This window comes from Tyto alba, unplaced genomic scaffold (assembly GCF_018691265.1).
Source record: "Tyto alba isolate M040663 unplaced genomic scaffold, T.alba_DEE_v4.0 Super-Scaffold_13, whole genome shotgun sequence".
In the NCBI taxonomy this organism is placed as follows: Eukaryota; Metazoa; Chordata; class Aves; order Strigiformes; family Tytonidae; genus Tyto; species Tyto alba.
Genome location: NW_024881275.1, coordinates 2182501 through 2202500, shown reverse-complemented (window position 1 = coordinate 2202500; position 20000 = coordinate 2182501). Strand labels below are relative to the sequence as shown.

Sequence of the window (20000 nt, the reverse complement as noted above, 5' to 3'; positions counted from 1 at the left end):
TTTATTTTGTGAAGCTTGTCTGCATTGGGGGCTGGGGGGGGGGGGGGGGAGGGGGGAGGAGAAGCGGGGGGCGCGCTTGGCTGCCGCTGGGCTAGGGCTGCCTGAGCAGGGGTCGGGGCCGATGCTGGGGCCGGGGCCGGGCGGGGGGGGCGATGCAGGTCGGCTGCAGCTGCCCGGCTCCGCATGCCTCTGTCTGTCCGTGCCTGTGCGTGTGCCGGGGGCGAGGAGAGGGGGGTGGGTGGGTGGGTAGTTGAGGGGTGTGGGGGGGTGTTGGGGAAAGGAGGAAAAAAAAAAAAAAAAAAAAAAAAGCCCGGCATTGTCTCCGGCTGGCTGGCAGCGCCGCCGGGGCGATGCCTGCAAGCCTCCTGGATGCACATTTCCTCTCCTTCTCTCCTTCTTTTTGTCAGCGGTTCAGCGAGGAAGGATGCCGCCCACCCAGCCCAACCCCGGCCAGTACGCCCTGACCAACGGCGACCCCCTGAACGGGCACTGCTATCTCTCGGGATACATCTCCCTGCTGCTGCGGGCCGAGCCCTACCCCACCTCCCGCTACGGCAGCCAGTGCATGCAACCCAACAACATCATGGGCATCGAAAACATCTGCGAGCTGGCTGCCCGCCTGCTCTTCAGCGCCGTCGAGTGGGCCCGCAACATCCCCTTCTTCCCCGACCTGCAGATCACCGACCAGGTGGCCTTGCTGCGGCTCACCTGGAGCGAGCTCTTCGTCCTCAACGCTGCCCAGTGCTCCATGCCCCTCCATGTGGCCCCGCTCCTGGCCGCCGCCGGCCTCCACGCCTCCCCCATGTCGGCCGACCGCGTCGTCGCCTTCATGGACCACATCCGCATCTTCCAGGAGCAGGTGGAGAAGCTGAAGGCGCTGCACGTCGATTCGGCCGAGTACAGCTGCCTGAAAGCCATCGTCCTCTTCACCTCAGGTGAGGGGGCGGGCGGGGCTGGGGGGGGGGGGGGGGGGTGGGGGGAGGAGGGGGAGGTGTGTGTGTTGTGTGGAGGGGGGGGGGGGGGGGCGCCGTACCAAAAAAAAAAAAAAAAAAAATTAAAAAAAAAATTAAAATTGAATTATTACTATTTTTTTTTTTTTTTTTTTTTTTAAAGAGGCGGAAGGCCGAGGTAGCATAGAGCCCGAGGGGGTACACCCCAGCCCAGGGACCGACCTCCCCTTCAGCCCCACCGATGCTGGCATTTTAACACACACACACACACACTCAAAATACTAAAAAAAAAAAAAAAAAAAAATACCAAATTAAGTGGAGGCGGTGGAAACATGCATGTTAACAATTTTTCCCGGTGATAGATGGTTCAAATTAACTAGCAGGAAAGTGCATTAGCGTCGCCTTTGAAGTGCTCTGGTCGTAGCCTATAAGAATATAATATGTCTTCTATTATTGTAACCTGCGAGGGAGAAATTTATAAACATCAAAGGCGAACGAGGTGGAGGAAATATAGGAAATGGAAACAAGGCGAGATAAGAGGCCTGGCAGTGTCATTTTTTAATTATTATTCTAATTATCGCCACGATGGGGCTAATTGCCACTTTTTCTGCTTGTTTGTTTTTCCTTCCCCCCTACCCCCCCACCCCCCCATCCCCTTGCTCCTCTCTCGTCCCGGTTTCTCCCCCCTTTTCCAAACCGGTCCTCCCAGTTAGCCATAACTAAACAGCTCCGATAAATCTGGCCTAAAACTAGGCCGAGGCAAAATTAAAAGCATTCCTGAACAAAGATGGCAAATCGTTCAAAGGCCTTGTTTAACAGTAAGCAGTTTATAATCCATCAATATTTGTTGCCTTTCATGCATGAAAAATAGTATTTACATTGTATTAAAATGACTCCGAAATTTGCACAATATTGTAACGTAGCAAATGTAGTATTAATATCGATTTGAACATCAGATAATTTATTTAGACAGGAGTATCTAATTTGTATGCAGGGTGGTCGGAGACGTGTACTGTGACTGCCCCCTTTTACTTCCAGTGCAAATGCAGTCTCGCAGCGTCGGAGGGAATATTTCTTTGCAAAGGATAAAGTGCAGATCTTAAAACAAATGGAAGATTTACTGAATAGCCAGCTCGACATTTTAATGTATTTTATCTTAATAAGTCTTCTTGATGGAAACATGTTTTTCAAAAGTGACAAAGAGACCTGCCGGCATTTATCAGGCTGATTTAACTCCGCAGCCTGCCTGCAGACTCCCAGACTTTCCCTTCCCATTCATTTCAGGGTGCTCATCAATACACAGGGACAGGCAGGGAGAACCCTTCTTTTTTTTTTTTTTTTTTTTTTTTTCTTTTTTTTTTTTTTTTTTTAATCACTATTATGTTTTTGGCTAGACCCAACTTTGAGAGATTCTTCTCAAGCAGAGAGGGGGGCTGGCCTGTGCCTCGGCCCTTCCACCCACCAAAGGCCCTGGGAAGGAGATTGCCCCAGATGGGGACATATTTGGGGGGGGGGGGGGGGGGGGCGTAGGGGGTGGGTGTATTTTTTTTTTTCTCTCATTCTTTTATTCCCCCTCCCCCCTTCCATCTTCCCCCTTTACCTTCCCCAAACGACTGACCCTGGCTAGAAACGCAGCTCTGGTGGCTTTAGAGGAGCCCTTCATTTACACATATTAGAAACAAACGTAATAACTAAACATATGAGAGGGGAGAAGCCCCCTTCCCGCAGTGGAGCGGAGCATGGACAGGGTTCAGGAAGGGAACAATAATATTATTTTGTAGCAGGATTGCACGGGGCATCTCAAAAAATGGAAATACAGCTGTCAGGAGTAATCTACCCCTTACCCCCATCCGCACATTTCCACTTTTCACTAAACTTGTTTTGATTGCTTAGCCAGAGGGGAATTCATGGGAAGCCTTTCTCAAAGTCATCCAACTTTTAAACAAACTTTGACTGATGGAAAAGACATTTTTAGGCATATTGTCCAGAGTCCTTTACTAAGGACTAAGTATTTAAAGCTGGCATGGGTTTCTCCTGTTGTGGTTTTTACATTCGGGCTCTGGATAGCATGTATTTAATCCGTAAAATTCTGGACACCATCCAATGACTGGGTCGTGACCCAAAACCTGCTCCTTTCTTGCCTCCTCTTTTTTTTTTTTTTTTTTTTTTTTTTTCCTTTTTTCCTTCCCCCCCCCAACCCCCCCCATCCCCCCACCCCCGAACTTTAGAGTTATTAACTCCTGCACCTACCTTTTCCTTGTCATAAATAAATGTTTCCAGGAAGGGACCGAGCCAGACAACATAAATCCAATAAATCTATTTGCAGCGCAATAAGAACTTTGATTTCTAGTTAGATGCCAGCTGATTACATCTATATTTTCTGAACACTAAACTCTTCTGAACGCGTAACATGAAATACATTCCCGCCACTACAAAGGGGAAGGCTGGAGTGTGCTGAACGGTAATGGTTATTTATTTACATAATTTCTTTTCCATAGACTGCAGGAAGAAATATAGAGCTTTCCCTTATTGACACACTGCCATATAAAAAAGTGAGGCACACGCAGGATTTTCACATTAGCCCACTTTCAGAGATGGAATAATAATTCACCTCCGGTAAACACGGATTGCATTATTTCTCCCACGGATTGCACCTCTCTGGACTCTATAATCTAATCGAGCTGTGCATCCCTTAATTATTATTATTTTAATCCTGTTCTGAAGGGAGAGTTAAGCCTTCCCACCGCCACCTTGAAGGATGCGGAATAAACCTCGGCTAAAGGCATATGCCAGAGCGTTTAAAATAATTAAAGCTCAATAGATACTACCGGCATGAGAAAACCCTGAGCCTTTGTAGGTTCAGGGCAAAACCTAAGGTGTTGGTTTTTGGTTTGGTTTTGGTTTGGTTTGGTTTGGTTTGTTGTTTGTTTTTTTTTTTTTTTCCTAAAAACACACACACCCGCACATACCCGCTCCCCGAGCTGCCGCCCTTCTAGTGAGCAACTTCCCCATCCACATTATCCAAGTGACCTGCAGTTATAGGTGCACTTCCCGTAAATATCTGATAAATATTTTACTAACCTTAAGGGTATGACATATGGGGCATAAAGAAAAAAAGCCTTGCTAGGGTGTCAGTAAGACCCTTTCATATTGCATTGTTTGGAAGTTGAATAGGATCCTAATGCATAATGGGCAGATAATGCATGTAAAATAGCAAGATATATGTAAATATGGAGTGTGATTTGTGGCAATCAACATATGAACAGGCCTGTGTTTTTGATATATATTGCAAACAAGAACAGGCCCGAGCTTTTGATAGATGTATATGTTGCAACCGGGTGCTTTAGATGTTGCAAAATATCATTGCATTAAAGGTACAGTATGGATTAGCAGAGAAGCCTGACTCAGATAATTGTATATCTGAGGGATGCCAAGTCCGCAGCTCAGGTCAAAGGTTCTCTCTCTCAGAAGTTCCTGAATTATGGCTTGTTTTATTTGTATTTTTGCTCCAGGCCATAGCGTTGTAGATGAAGGTGTTCAGAAATCTTTGTAAAGCCAGTTCTTGATATGGGAAGACTTAAACTTCAAAAATGCAGTTGCGACAGATTTTTTTTATTATTATTATTATTTTTTGGCTTTGAATAATTTGTTGTGTCTTTCCAGGGTCGTAATTCTACATTCACAATTTTGTAATGTCCTTTTGGGGGCCATTAACATGCATTAATTCATATACGGATCTATATATTAGTAAAGTCTGGCTTTGATCTGCGTTAAACCGCACTGCCAGCTGACCGCCTCCCTCTGATCCCGATGGTTTTTTTGGTTTGTTTGTTTTCTGTTTGGGTTTTGGTTTTTTTTTTTTTTTTTTTTAATATTTATTATTAATCTCCGAAACAATGTGGATGGTTTCAACCATCCGGGCACAGCCACCACTTTCCCACCTCTGTAGTTTCCTGCGCAAATCCCTCAAAAAGCAGCCGGCGCATCATTACCCACAGTTTCGGGTTATCTATTCACAGACATAGGGCGTGCGAGCTTGTGTGCTAAATACTTCCCTGCGCCTGTCTCCGCGCACACGTACGCGCAGAACCACGCGTGTCGGGACAAACGCGTGGAGGAGAGGGGGGTTAGCGTGCGTTTGCCCGGGTCGTATCGTTCTGCGAGGTGTCAGGGGTACATTTCTGGACGTATACGTGCCATAGAGACCTATAGGGAGGGGACCCACTCGGGTCCACGTTTAAGCTAGGCTCACCCGCTGCCGCCGTCCCCAGCTTTGTGTCTGAGAGCCGCAGGCGCCGGCTCAGCGCAAGCCCCGACTAACCCAGCCCGTTTTCCGCCGGATTTATCGCACAGCCCGAAAAAAAAAAAAAAAAAAAAAAAAAAAAACAAAAAAAAAACAAAAAACAAAAAACAAAACGCGGCCAATTTGCGATCGCTGACGGCGGGGCAGGGACGAGGGGGGGGGACACTCCCTTTCCCCCCCCCCCTCCCCCGGCATCCCCCGGCCGGCTCCCAGCCGCTGCCTCCCTCTGATGCGCAGCCATGTCAACAAACTCCCTCTGAGAGTGCGTGCCAATGCTTTTTATCTTCTTTTTTTTATTATTATTTATTTTTTTTCTTTTAAAATTTTTATTACTATTATTATTACTTTCCCCAATACCCCGCTTTTTCCTCCTCCCCCTCACCCCACCCTCGGTGTGTTTTAACGGGGGCTGGTCCCAGTTTCCAGCATCCCGGCCAAGGGCTCCCTGCAGCCGGGACCGCGCTCGCCGGTGACGAGTGTCCGGGCTGGGTGTGTGATGGGGGGCGCGCGGGGGGGGGGGGGGGGGTGGGTGGAAGGGAAAAGGTGAAGTGGGATGTCGGGGGGGCATGTTTGGACACCCCACCGCTCCCCTAGTGGCAATACCCGCGGGGGGGTGCGGGTGGGGGGGTGTGCGGCGAGCCGCGGAAAGGGTCGCGTAATCTATTCAGCGGCGGTGCGGGATGTGGATGGGGTGGGATGGGGATGGGGTGGGATGGTGGGGGGGTGCGCCTTTGGGGGTGCCCCCCCCCCCCCCGCCCCCCCCATCCCGGCGGCGCTTCCCCGTGCGCTTCCCCGCCACTAACCATCTCCCCCCTCCGCTTCCTCCTTCCCCCTCCTCCTCCACCACCTCCTCCTCCTCCTCTTCCCCCCCCCCCCCCCCCCCCCTTCCTCCTTCCCCCGCCGCCGCCGTTCCGCGGCTGCCTCCGCGGGTGCGGTACGGCGGGGCAGACGCCTGCGGCCTGTCGGATGCTGCGCACATCGAGAGCTTGCAGGAGAAGTCGCAGTGCGCGCTGGAGGAGTACGTGCGGAGCCAGTACCCCAACCAGCCCAGCCGCTTCGGGAAGCTGCTGCTGCGGCTGCCCTCCCTGCGCACCGTCTCCTCCTCGGTCATCGAGCAGCTCTTCTTCGTCCGCTTGGTAGGTAAAACCCCCATCGAAACCCTCATCAGGGATATGCTACTGTCGGGGAGCAGCTTCAACTGGCCTTACATGTCCATCCAGTGCTCCTAGAGCCCGGCCCGCAGCCCCGGCAGAGACGCGGCGGAGCGGCGGAGGCGGGAGCGCTCGCACCGAGGGGCAGTCGGGGTGCGGGGGGGGGGCCCGGGAGGCGGACACTGAACAAAAGAAAGGGCCGAGTAGGAGCAGAGGAGTGGCCGTGGTGGGGAGAAGGACGGACCTCGCGTCCGCGGAGGTGGTGGTGTTTCGCTTTTTCTTTTTTTTTTTTTTTTTTTTTTTTGTTTTTTTTCCTTTTTTTTTTTTTTGTTTTTTTTTTCCCGGAGAGGAGGAAAAAGAATAAATAATAATAATAAAAGAGACAAAAAAAGAAAAAAAAATAAAAAAACCATAAAAACAAAAAAAATATGAGTATTGAGGGGATATTAATCAAACCTGAAGGGGATACTGGATCTTCCAGGATTTATTGTGGACTGTTGTTGATATATGCTGTACAGTAACAAACAAAACAAAACGCGTTGAAACTGAACTGAACCTTGTGTAGAATGAAAAAACAACAAGCAAGCAAACAAACAAACAAACAAACAAAAAAAATTCCACGCGCAAACACCTACCACGAGCATTGTTACTCATTTTGTAAAATATTAGTCTTTATTTTCATTTTTTGTAAAACTTAAAACATCGTATGCGCATAAAGAAAAAAAAAAAAAAGGAACGAGAATTAGGGGAAAATAACATTTTCCAAATAATTATAAAAAAAATTGTCCTGTGTCTATGTATCTATATCTGTTTTGTATTTTTTTCTGGTTCCAAACCAGGTTTCCTGTGATTCTATACTAATAATTTTTGATATAACCCTTTGCTTCTTATAATGAGTGCGATATATGTTGTCGAAGCTGTTCTTCAAGAATTAAAATTGAAGTGAGAATTTAAACAAAAATAAAAGAATTTAGCAAAAAAAAATCAACTTATCACCCCACAACCCATGAGTCTTGTTGCTTGAAACATGCCAACAGTTCACAAAAAAAAAAAAACAAAAACAAAACAAAAACAAAACAATATACAAAAAACCAAACCAAAACAAACAAACAAATCTCCCTGGCATTTTAACTCCTGTACCGGTGTTAAAAGGGAGAACTTAAAAAAATACTTGTGAGGGGTAACCAAGTTGTGTAAACCACGTGCTGTTCCAAAAGTGACTTGACTGTGTGAGTTCAGGGCTGAGCTGTCGAGGCCTAGGAAGCGGGAGCGGGCAGCGCGGCGCGATGCCGTGGGTGACCTCGTCTTGCTGCGACTGCACGGCAGACTCCCCCCACCCAGGCTGACGGGGGGGCCCGCCACACCGGCCTACCCTTTTTTTGGAGACACCTTTATCCCCATCAGCTGGAGCTTCTGCCGGGTTCACACCTTGCTGCTCGCTCTCGGGCGCCACGGGCATGGATTGAAGTCACCGTATGCCGTCATCGCCGCGGGAGGCATACCGCAGCCATGACTCCTTGCTGGTGGCAGGCATGGTGGCTTTCTGCTTTTGGGGGCCCAGGGTAGTGGTGGTGGGTGGTTTTTTTGAGGGGGGTGTTTGTTTTTTTTTTTTTTTTTTTTTTTAGGTTGGGGGTTTTTTTTGGGTTTGTTTTTTTTTTTTTTTTTTTTTGCTTCTTTTCTCTTCTTTTCCACCCCAAGGACTCGCAGACCCCGGCGTGTGCTCCGGCGTGCACGCTTTGCGCTTGCTGTCAGCCGAAACATCCCTCTCGCTGTTTCTCCTGACTCCGGTCGCTGCGCGTGGAGGGTATTCCCAGCCCATTAATATAGAAATCCAGCTGGATGCTTGCTCGTTGGGTGGCGAGCCGGCGTGTTCCGTGGGTGCTCATGTGCCATGGCCACGCGCAAAACACGGGCCGTGGCCCCCCGCACCACGGCCGCCCACCGCAGGGGCCTGAGCTCTGTGCCAAAAGCCCCGCTTCGTTTCTGCTCGTCCTTTTTTTTGCAAAGAAAATTAAAAACCGTTTCTGTAATGGAGCTCCTTTGAAGGTAAAGGCTTCACAATGCTTCTAGCTGGTGGTGCACATCTCTGTAACAGCTTTCAGTGCATTAATGTTTTATAGGATCTGAGACGGAGCTGTAAGAACACATACTACCAAGGGAGCTCTTTCTTAACATATTAATAAAGCTCGATCCTTAAAAATAACATTCCCTCCCTCACGCAGACACCTCCCGTGCCCTCCAAACAAGCCTGGATGAGGCAGGCTTTTCACTTTGTGGAGTCATGGGCAATGTTTTCCTTTTAATTTGCTGTCCTCCATACTCTCCTTCTCTCTCTCCCTCTCCCTCTCTCTCCTTCTTTTTTTTTTTTTTTTTTTTTTTTTTTTTTTTTGCATTAACAAGATCCTTCAATCCAACCCGCTTGGGGTTTTTAATATTCTAGGCGCAGCAGATCCGAGGCGAGAGCAGCTCTATACAGTAGGCACTTATAGCTGGATAATCAACATTGTGGGCAGATCCTCTATGGGGGTAGAGCCCATTTCAGGATGGAGAAGCGGCCTGTATTCATAGGTGCTCTGGGGGGGCAACGGGTGATTTCAGACCTGGGCACACGAGGACGGGAATTAGACAGACTGACAGACACCCTTTTCTCACTGGAATGGACGCTGCATAGGCGACAGCTTTATCCCTGGCCCCAGTTGCCTTCCCCAGGGCAGAGGGGGTCCAGCAGCCCCTCCGGGCTGCCAGCGGGGAGCGAGACCGGGTGCTCAGCCCCGGGAGGTGCTGAAGAAGCACTTCAGCATTGCTTTTTGGTGGGATGGGTGACTGGGGACCCAGATGGATTAACAGTTAAAAACAGAAACAGAGAAAAAAAAAAAAAAAAAGACACAAAAAACACACAAAAAAACCAACAAAACAGAAAAAAAAAAAAAAAAAAGAAAAACAACAAAAAAAATAAACCAAACAAATGGGGATATCGGAAGAGAAAGACAGGTCTCGGTTTCTTCCAATGAGATGTAAATATATTCATTACAGTGTTATCCCACTGATGAAAACAGATAAACTTTTTCGTAGGTCAGAAACGTATTTTTCAATTAATTTTCATATTTATGAATAATAATAACCCACCGATTGCCAAGAAACTTGCAGGTGTAGAGGAGGTGTACGAGATGCACTTATTTCCATGTATGTGCCTAGAAAGAAGTGTTTCAATCCCTTATTAAACTTTGCTTATAAGACGGTATCGTGTTCTGAAGTGTTAACTACCCAGTCCGCGTTGTGTCAGTGGATGTTTTCCTTTGCCACGCTCCAGCCTCTCGGGCATTCATACGGTGGCTAAAAATACTGTATGATCGCGTCACCGAGCGCTATTTGCTGGGAAAAAAAAAAAAAAAAAAAAAATTACAATATGTGAAAGTGGAGAGGGGCCGGGGTCCCTCTGCAAGTTTCTGCTGACTTGTGCGTAAGCTACAATATACTGCTTTAAAACCAACTCCAGCTACATTTCTCCTGCCTTGTGGTCGCCGGGGGCCCGGGCGCTGCCCCCGGGGGCTCCGCAGCCCCCAAGCTCTGCAGGGGGGGCTCGTCAGGGCACCCCCCCCTCCAGTCCATCCATCCCCCCCCCACTTCCCCGCCGCGCAGGGCTCCGCGGCCCCTCCGTCCTCACCAACCGCTGCGGCACAGCTTCGAGGCGGGGGAGGAGGGGGGAAAGCGGGGGGAGTGGGTGGGATGGGGGGTGGGGTGGGGGAGCGACCCTCCCACCCCAGCCCCGCGCAGGGGACCCTCTCAGGGCACGGCAGATACAAAGGGGCCCCCCCCCCCCCCACACACACACCTCTTAACTCCTCGCTAACTAGCTTGCCTCCTCCCACTGCCCAATTAAGGCCTTTTCTATATATTCAATCGAATAAATATTTGGAAATGCTGCTAAGTGGTAGGTTGAACCCGAGCTGAGGCGGGGCGGGGGGGCGGGGGGGCGGGTTGTCGGCAGTGCCAGGAGCAGCGCCGGGGCGGGGGGTCATGTCTTCTATGTGTGTCCCCACTGCCCCCCACCCCCCCCCACTCCCCGAAGGAGCTGCTGCTGCCCCTTTCTGGGGGCTTCTCAACATCCCTCCAACCCTGGGGGGGGGGCACCGTCTGGGCGGCTCGGCCTCCTTCACCCACGGGGGAGAGGGCGATGAGCGCACTCCAGGGGGGAACGGGGGGAAAAAGGTAACCCCGACTTCCCCTCAGACCCCTCGAAATTAAGTGGAAGGCGCGGGGGGGCGTTGGGATGGGACTCCATCGCGAGTGGCCTTTCTCGCCGGTCCAGGCGCTTTCCTTGAGAGGTGCGTGGAGGATCTCGCGTGGAAAGCTTTGGCTCGGGGTCATTGCAAGTGGCAGCCCGTGTAACACAAGAAAAAAGTGAATTTTGCCCTGCTTCACAACCAGAAAAAATGTTTGGCTCCCAACACAAAGAGAGAAATGTATTTTATCCTTAAGTAGGCCCTCCGACTTTTTTTTTTTTTTTTTTTTTTTAATTATCTGTGGGGTATGGCAGCCAGTCATCCCCTTCCCACCAGGCAGCAGACCCACTGCCGGGGGATGCGCAGGCAGGGCTGGCAGGGACGGTGGCCTCAGCTGGCCTGGACAGACCTTCCGACGGACGGACAGAGGGACGGAAGGGGGGTTTCGGGGGGGGTCAGGGCTTGCTGCAGCCACCCCACCAGTATTTATCGGCAATGTCCGCGAACGCGTGTGCACGGCTATTACAGACACTGTCGACATGCTTCCTCCGGTTTCATGGGGCATTTTGACTATTCAAAGGGTTAGTTTTTAAGTCTTGAAATAGACAATTTGTTTTGTTTTCCCCCCCTTTTTTTTTTTTTTTTTATTTTTTTTTTATTTTTTGTCCCATGACCCATGTCTTTATCCTGTCTGCTTTACTAGGAGAGTCAGGAATCTGTCCCCTTGCCCTTCCCCACTTTTCTTCCCGTTTCTCTACATCTTGGGGCTAATTTCAGAAACGGCGTGACCTCCCCGAAACGTGTCTATATATTTGTTTTAAAAGGATCTTTTCCTAATTGGCTTCACAGTCACTGACTTTGACGTGCGATTTTTTTTTTTTTTTTTTGACATTCTCCCCTTTCTAATCCCCAGTGGGTCAGAGCGGTTGAGGATGAGTGTTCCGCGGTGATTTCGGAGCGCAGCAAGAATGACAAATAAACACATTTCAAAAGCCACAACTCTCGGCTGCCATGGTCAGATCCCTCGTCCGACTTGCCCGGGTACCTCTCAAACTTGCCGGGTTTCCCAGTGCCGGTGGCATGGGCGATCCGTCCTACGAGAAGGTGTTTTCGAGGGGAAAATAATTTAAAAACCGAGAAGGACGGAAGGGGAAAGAGAAAAAAAAAATAATTTTTAAAAAAAAAAAAAAAGGGGAAAAAACAGAGGCGTAAGGGAGGAGGTGAGCGAGGGGGGAGATCCGAGAGCACAAGTGGAAACTAATAAAACTCTTGTTAAAGTGCTTGCTCAGGATCCATGGCGTCACCAGGTCTTTTACTTAGGAAGCCAAAGAGTTTTATTCCTAAATGAGTTAAAGAGCCATTTACCTCTGTCGTGTTCTATTCATCAAGCCACAAGTCGAGAGTCCCTAACATGAAACTATTTGTTTGCTTACACAACCAGCTGGGTGCAATTTCACGTCTGAGATATCTATCTGAAAGCGCCTCTCATTTATTATCCTTACTTGTCAGCGAATCCATTTTCCAACTTTTTTTTTTTTTTTCCCCCAAACATATCCCCCCCCTCCCCCCTTCTTCTTCATTCATTGAAAGCTCAGGGTTTAAATACTACCTTAAATATTTCAGCACCTACCCCTTCTCCCCTCTGATCACCTTCAGCTCAAAATAGCCGGGGAATAAGGCTGGAATGCAGAGATGGGGAAGGTGACCACTGCCCAAGGTGACTCCCTAGTCCCAGCTCCTGCCCTTCTCTCCCTCCCTCTCCCTTCCTCCCAAGGCCTGTCTGACAGTGGTTTGGGGGGTCCCGTCCCCCCACAGCCCCCCCACCCCTTTCTTTTTTAAGCGAAGGCATCCCGCCTGGACATTTCCCATGGCTGCACGGAGCAAGGTGCAGCCACCTGAAAAATCAAATCACATTATCCAGCTGTGGGGAAGGGTCGGAGACAGCCCACTCCCCTCCCCCCCCCCCTCCCGCCCTGCCACTTTCGGGGCCGCAGGGAGGGGTGGCCCAAGTTGCCCCCCGCCAGCCCGATTTTGGTGGTCACTGGGATGCAGGGGCTTGTGTGAGGAGAGGCGGGGGTGGTGGTATTCGGATGAAGGCTTGAGGAGGGATGTTAGGATCTCTTCTCCCACCCCCACGTGGCTTCCACTAGAAATACAAAGACACTACGTGAAATGGGCCCGATCGGGTTATAAACGTAGTTGCGAGGGAAGAAAACAATTAACAAAAGGGACAGTGGGAAATTGTATCTCCCCTCCCTCCCCTTACCCCCAATTTTGAAATATCAGGATAATGTGAGTAGTGTTTCAAAGCAGGACCGTCTGGCTGACAAGAGACTCACTGTTAGTAATCTCAATGATGGCTGTATAATAGTGTATATACATCTCCTTGTCTGCAGAACCCTCCATCAAGCTTAAAGCAATGGATCAAATCCAAAACTACAGGGTATAAAATATCCCCGGTTGTAAAAAAAAAAAAAAAAAAAAAAAAAAAAAAATAGAAAGAGCAAGCAAGGGAAGAAAGGATGGAGAAGGGAGAGGGGGGAGGCAGGCTCCTTGAAGGAGAAGGCTGGTGGCTGTAAACTATCCTATTGTGTTGATTTAGGGAGACATTTGCGGTATATAACGTTTAATTCTGGTCCTACCGTTGCTCGGCCAAATGCGTAAAGCAAAAAGCCAAAGCGGTGGGGGTCACGGTCGAACCCCCTGCGAGGAGTGAGGGGTGTGCGACTGTGCCCGAGCCCCCCGCGGTCGTGCGTGTGCGTGTGGCAGCCCCGGCTGCATCCCGCTCGGCGAGGGCTGATTAGCATCATCCCCCCCCACCACCCCGCCCCGGCCCCCCGGCAGCCCGTGGACCCGCGCTGACAACTAACAGAGATATCCAGCCCAACGTTAGGCCTTCTCCTTTTGTCCGCAGACCCCCGCCAGCAGCCCAGACCCCCGCCACCCGCCCGCAAGCCGCCGCCCCCGATCTCCCCCCCACGCCCCCGGATCTCCTCGCCACCTTTTATTTTTTTTTATTTTTTTTTTTTTTTAAAATACATTCCCCCCCCCTCCCCTTCTTTGGAGGTGGAAGTGTGTGTGTAGGGGCGCTGCCCACGACCCCACGCATCCCCACACCCCTCAGGGTTCACAGCAAGCCAGGGATGCCCTTTTTCATCACGTTTCTTCACTTTTTTTTTTTTTTTTTTTTTTTTTTTTTTTCTTCCAGAGACACTATTTGCGCTGCGGGATCGGGTGTGCCGGTGGCTTCCTTACACAGACACACGAGTCCCCCTGCTTGCTCGCCTTTTGTCTTTCACCCCACCCGGGATTATTTTTCTGAGGGGTAAGATATCTTTTGAAGCATTGAACCTGCTCCACGCAAAGAGACGGTAAAGAAGGAGATGGGACTTAAATCCACAGGCCAGAAAATCGCTTTAAACTCCGAGTTTTGAGCCAAACTGCATTTCTGAGCGGTTGAAGAGCCACACAAACTTCCAGTAAAGTAGCTGCGGCTCCCTGAAGTGATAAATACAACTAGTCAGATACTCTTTTTTTTTTTTTTTTTTTTTTTTTTTTTTTTTTTTTTTTTTTTTTTCCGGAAAGCCATACAAATTGGTCCATGTTGACAGATGTTTGTCACTTAGTAACTTCTTTCCAAGTTTTTTCTTTTTTTTTCCCTCCCTCTCCCCTCCTCTAAGCCTTCTTCCGAGCTTGCTTTGTTGTTTTAAAATATGCATGTCTCTCAGGAATGCAAGTCACGAGTCCAAACTTCGTGTCCAACCTCCCACAAGAAATGATCCTTTTATAGGGAACCCGATATGTCTCAATCTGCACTTCACTCAAAGCCTCTGGATATAGGGCACTGGTCCCTGCTCAAAAATAACTCCGCTGAAACGCCTTTCCACCTAAAAAATCCCCACGAATGACTCCCAGGGAAGAAATATAGCTCCCATAATTAAAGGCGGCAGCGGTCAGAGGGGAATGCAGCCTGGAGGAAAAAAAAAAAAAAAAAAAAAAAAAAAAGGAGGGGGGAGGAAAGCAGAGAGCGAGAGTTTTTATTTCTGTGCTGGGCCGTCATTAGCAGCAGGTTTATCAAGACGAGCCTCTGTGGCAGCTCCGGGTGCGTGGGGAGAAGGCGTCAGCTCATGAGGAGCAGAGAAGAGGAGAGATTAAGGAGCAGAGCCCAACTCCGAGAAAAAGAGTAAGTGACCCTCAGTACAATGCAGGAGCCAGGGGACCGCCGGGCTTTGAATCGGCAGCCGAAGTTGGCTTGCGGGTTGCGAACAATGGCATGGGAATAGGGACCGGGGGGGGGGCCCGGGGCGTGGGGCGCAGGCAGACACACACACACACACACACACACACTCTCGCCGGGACACCCCGCGTGGGAGTGGGGCCCGGGCTCGCATCCCTTCCCCGCGGGGAGCCCGGGCGGCGGCGGCGGGGAGCGGGCGGGGGGCGGCTGGGGACGGGGATGGGGATGGGGCCTGCCCCGGCTTATTTACGTGTTAAAAAAAAAAAAAAAAAAAATAGAAGAGAAAAAAAAAAAAAAATAAGGAGAAGGGGAGAGGGAGGGAAGGAGGGAGGGGAGCGAGAGAAACTTCCCAAGTGATGAGAAACAGATGAGCTCCTGCCTGGGTCACGTTTGCTCCCCGGCCCTGATGTGAAGTGACGTCAGCAGTTGCATACCCTATCGTCGTCAGAGCGAGCGGGACGGGGAGAGGGGCCTTCCCTCTCCCTCCCCCCTCTCCTTCCCCCTCTCTGTCGGGACAAACTTCCATCAGGATCACGCAAAACCGTGCCCGAGGAGATCCTGGCCGACGCGACACCTTTCCCTCCGTGTGCCACGCCATCTACATACCCCAACATATGGAAAGCTCGCAGGCCCCTGCGCCTATAGGAGCTGATAAGGCATTAGTTTTCAGCAATATTTACAGCACCGCTTTTAACACGCACCAGATGGTTCGCGACGAGGCTGCCCCAGCCAGCGAGCTCCTCGGTTTTTACTCAGCAGCATTTTGTTACAATTATACTCCATGCTGAGATCAATTTTATTGGTGACCTATTATATATATATATATATATATATTTATATTTGCAACATTTCAACTTTTTTTTTTTTTTTTTTTTTTTAAGCCAAAAAAACCAAACCCAACAACAACAACACCCCCCCACACACTTCTCGGCGGCCCCTTGGCACAGGGGCAGGGCTGGGAGAGATGCAGGAGCGGTGGCTGCTGCCTCCGGATTGCAGGCAGCTCTCCTCATCTTCAGTAATGAGACGCTCCCGCCTGTGTGTCTACATGTGTGCACAGATAAATAATACATATGCATATTTATTCATTATATTTGATCAATAACGCTCCTATTTGTTAAACCTCAATTGAGTGCGATCGCCTGCCTGATAACAAACATCACAGGGCGATAAATATTGCATACAGTTAATTATGATGCCGACGCATTATGCCTCTCTCCTCTTATGTACTCAAGCCCCTCGTAAAACTCCTCGCAAACACGAACATCTCTTGCAGATATTTTGCTGCGGAGAGGGAAAAACCCATCCCCTTGAAGTCTCTGGGAAATCTTCAACATTGACAGGAGGAAACGGTGGCTAATACATTCCTGCGAGCTACACGCTCTGCTGTTAAGGAGGGAGAGAGAGAGCAATCCTTGCCTAGAAAGCATCCCGGGGCTTTTCATCCAGTGCCCGGGATATGTTAGCACGTCGTGCAGAAAGCTACAGCCAGCATCGCGTTTTTTTCGTGGAGTTTTGCGACCCCCCTTTTTACTGTACAGCAGAGAGCCTGGTTTCGGCGTGGCTGTGTAAATAGCCAATTTACTCTTTTGCAGGTGTGTTCTCCCTACACAAATGCTTTCCCCACTTTTATAGGAACTCTTAAAAAAAATTTTTTTTTTTTTGCCTCTCCTGCTAAAATCACAGATGTTTATTTTATTGATATAACCTATACCTTGGTTATGCCGAGAATATTATGCCTCAACTAACAGTCATTTAGCAAATAATAGAGGTGATCTGGATGCTTTCCAATGTTACACATGTACTTGGTCATAAAATGATATGTGAAAAAAATTAACATCTGCTTTCCTAAAATAAAGTGTTGCAAGTAGCTTTTTATGAATGCTTCCCTCATTTTAAAAAGAAATATGTAGAGACAAACTGGCATCCATATGTATAGCATATTTACAATGGTTTTAGGATTTGAAGGTAGCTATTCATTGCATAAGCCATTTAGAACTGACGTTTTAAAAGCTACTTAACCTCAGACATCCTTGAATCTTAAAGAAGGATTCCCAACGATATTATTTAAAGAGGAATTTGCTGTAATTTAATTGCATATCAAGGCGGAACTGTGCACAGGCATGGCCCCGGATGGTGTGTTTAACACCGCTCCAACTCAGATTTTATTTACCTGCGTCCTCAACACGTCCTCCCCTCTTCCCTTCAGACCAGATGCCCGGGAGGTGCCACCCAGCTCCCCCCTCTCTCTCCTTCCTCCTCTCCCACCTTTGTCCCGGGCACCGAGGCGATGCTCCCCGGCGCTGCTCACACCCGGGTTATTTCATCAAGCTTTGTCCTTTGTTTGGGGAGGGCGGGGGGGGGGGGGGGGGATCGGGATCTACAACCACCCGTGTCTTTTTTACCATTTCTGCAATAAAAGGCCAGACCCTTTCCCGCAAGAGCCGCCAGAACGTTTTGCAGATGTTTTCTGCACCCAAAATGACCCTCTGCTTCTTCCCCCCCCCCCCCGCCCCCCACTTCCAAAGGGGTTCCCAGATGCTCCCCTCGCCTTGCCCCGCCAGAATTGAGATGCCAAAACCTACCGCGTCCCGGAAGGGGGGAGCACATACGCACCATAAAGCGACCTCCAGCCAGGGCTGACGCACGCCGGGGGGCTCTCGGGGGGGACACACACACCCCCGGGGCTTCAGCTGCACCTCGGGGCTGAGCCTGCCTGGGGCGGCCCCGGCGTGGGGTCATGGAGTGAGGTGGGGGGACACCAGATCCCGGGCCTGCTTTATGGCCCCACCCCAGATGTAGGGTCTCGGGGGGACCCTTCTCACTGCCCCCCAAAGCCTGGGGCCTACCCTACCCTGCCTCACAAACCAGGGGTGACAGGGGACGAGGGGGGGGGCTGCTTCCCCCCCACCCTCCGAGGGGTTTTTATACCCCCCTCCATGTCCGTGTGCGTGGGAGGCAGAGCTGGCTGGCCTGCCCCGTGGGTGTGGGGGAGAGAGGTTAAGGAAACGGCCCCTTTCTGAGTGACAGGGTGCTTTTTTTCTCCCCAACCCCCCCTTCTTTTTTTTTTTTTTTTTTTTTTTTTTTTTTTTTTTCCCCAAAAGCCGACAAGAAAACCGCTGCTGTCACGAGCAGGGGAATTTCCAGTGCTCTGTTGAGTCCCCCTGCAACTTGTTTCTGTGGGATGGTTGGTTTTCTCTGCCACTGAGGCTGGTCCAGGGAAATTCGGGCTTGGGAGTCAGCAGAGAAGAGTCATGTGCAATATCTGGAGAGGAAAAAAAAAAGAAAAAAAGCAACTCACAACACCCAACCCCCCCCCCCCAACCCCCCAATAACTCTGCCTGGGTTGGTAAAAATCATTAAAATATGTTAAGTGACATGAAGTTTGGATTTATGTGGACACACCGGACAGAAAGTGGACAGAGCCAGCGGGGAGAGTCACGCTTTAAGACAGGGGGTCTTTATTTATAGATGGTGTATTTATGGGGAAAGAAAGGGAATATCTGACAAAGCTCTCACTATACCCCCGATAACAAAACCTGTCACATCTTTACTTCTTGCTAGAAAAGAGCGAATGTCCTCATTTGAACATCTCTAAAGTGATTATTAGATGCCGCTCTGAGAAATCAGTTTGTGAGACCGAGCCCGGAACACACACAGGAAAAAAAAAAAAAAAAAAAAAAAAAAAAAAAAAAAAAGAGAGAGAGAGAGAGTGAGAGGAGAGAGATTTGTTCACACTGCGTCCATCTCTTCTTATTTTACCTTCCCAATACCGCTGGAGTATCCCTCCGTCCACACTCTCACTGAAGGACCTTTCGTTAGTATGAACAACCTCTGCTTTAAAGTAAAAGATTTGCACCAAGGGTGGAAAAAAAAGGGGGAAGAATAAGAAATCCAGCTCACAGTTTTTTTAAAAAAATATTATTATTATTTTTGCCCCCACCCAAGATGTGAGAACTTTTTTTTTTTTTTTTTTTTTTTTTTTCCGAGAGTGTGAAATGAAGGACACAAAGACACTATATCAGTGAAAAGAAGAGAGTGGCCTTTTAATGAGAACTAAAGAAAACCAAAACGTAGATGAAATGTACCGTAAAAGCTGCTTCAAAGTACAGTCTAATTCCCCTGAGTTCAACCATCAGATAGATTTGGTAATTGGGAGTTTACTGCACAGAGGTAAGGCAGCGTGGTATGGATAACCCTGTACTTCTTCCCTTCAATAATTATAGATACGTTTCACGGACTGTCTTTACAGAGAGCCATGAGATTCTAGAGACCTCTTACTCCTGCAAATGAAGGAAGAGCCAGTCATCACCATTAAAAACAAACAAACAAAAAACCCCAACCCCCACCCGACTACCTGCATGCTGCAAGTTAAAATTATTTCCCCCTTTTCTATTTGTGAACCAGGCTGCAGATGGTCTCTAGCAGGGGCGATAACAGCATCAACTCTCTGCTGTTACCTTTATTGGTGTTTGCCTCTGTGCCTGGCTTTCATTTTGCGCGTATTTTCTGACCTTAGCTTTTGCTGTATCACAAAAAGTCTCCACAAGTAGCAGAGCGATAAATCCAACCAAAAATAAGACAGATTTCCTCATCGATGTGTAATAAAGTTAAAGGACATTGTTTTGTCAGACAAGCGCTAAGTAGAAAATAAATCTCTGGGTCTGGGGAAACAAAACGGAGTGCTGTTGGCATGTGTGTAAATTTACTTTTAAAAGCAATAAATCAACGTTAAACTAAACAGCTGGGCTCCCTATCTCGGAGGAGGTTTCAGGTTTAAGCAAACCTCGGCGGCGAGGTGCTGCAGGACCCCCCGGACCCGGAGCCCCCCGCGCGCTGCCCCCCGGCTGCCGCCCACCCCGGGGAGCTGCTGCCGCCGGGGAGAAGGACGGCGGGGGGGTGGGGGGCACCGGGGGGCATCCACCCCCCTTCTCCCCCTTCCCCGCCTTCCCCCCGGCCCAGCCCGCGGGTGAGGGGCTGCCCGCCGAGACCCCTCGCCGGGTTTGCGCCAGGGCTGGATATCGCGACCTGTCGAAATAGCCCAAGACTGTAATTTTCCGATTGCTAATTTCATCATTTCCGCACCACGAGGCAGATGCATGTCAGGAATAGAGAGGGGCAGGAGTTTCTGCTTTT

General features: G+C 49.4%; 1 protein-coding gene and 1 long non-coding RNA gene across 7 annotated transcripts in view; both read left to right on the top strand.

Annotated features, from left to right (window-relative positions):
• The window catches only part of NR2F1 (nuclear receptor subfamily 2 group F member 1), a 17715-nt gene extending 3590 nt beyond the window's left edge, over positions 1-14125 (top strand). Inside the window, exons 3-5 of one of the 6 annotated variants that reach the window (XM_042787782.1) lie at positions 408-935; positions 6202-6389; positions 13836-14125. In XM_042787782.1, coding sequence (XP_042643716.1) covers positions 408-935; positions 6202-6389; positions 13836-14002 — 883 coding nt within the window. In that variant the 3' untranslated portion in view covers positions 14003-14125. Of the gene's footprint in view, positions 1-407; positions 936-6201; positions 9644-13835 lie in introns of those variants that run through there. The other 5 variants (XM_042787784.1, XM_042787783.1, XM_042787781.1 and 2 more) reach the window with 5 other exon arrangements.
• Positions 14126-14187: 62 nt separating this feature from the next.
• On the top strand, positions 14188-16736 carry LOC116965140. The gene is made up of 2 exons (XR_004409175.2): positions 14188-14810; positions 16141-16736. It is a non-coding gene; the product is annotated as an uncharacterized LOC116965140 (long non-coding RNA).
• Positions 16737-20000: the final 3264 nt, after the last annotated feature.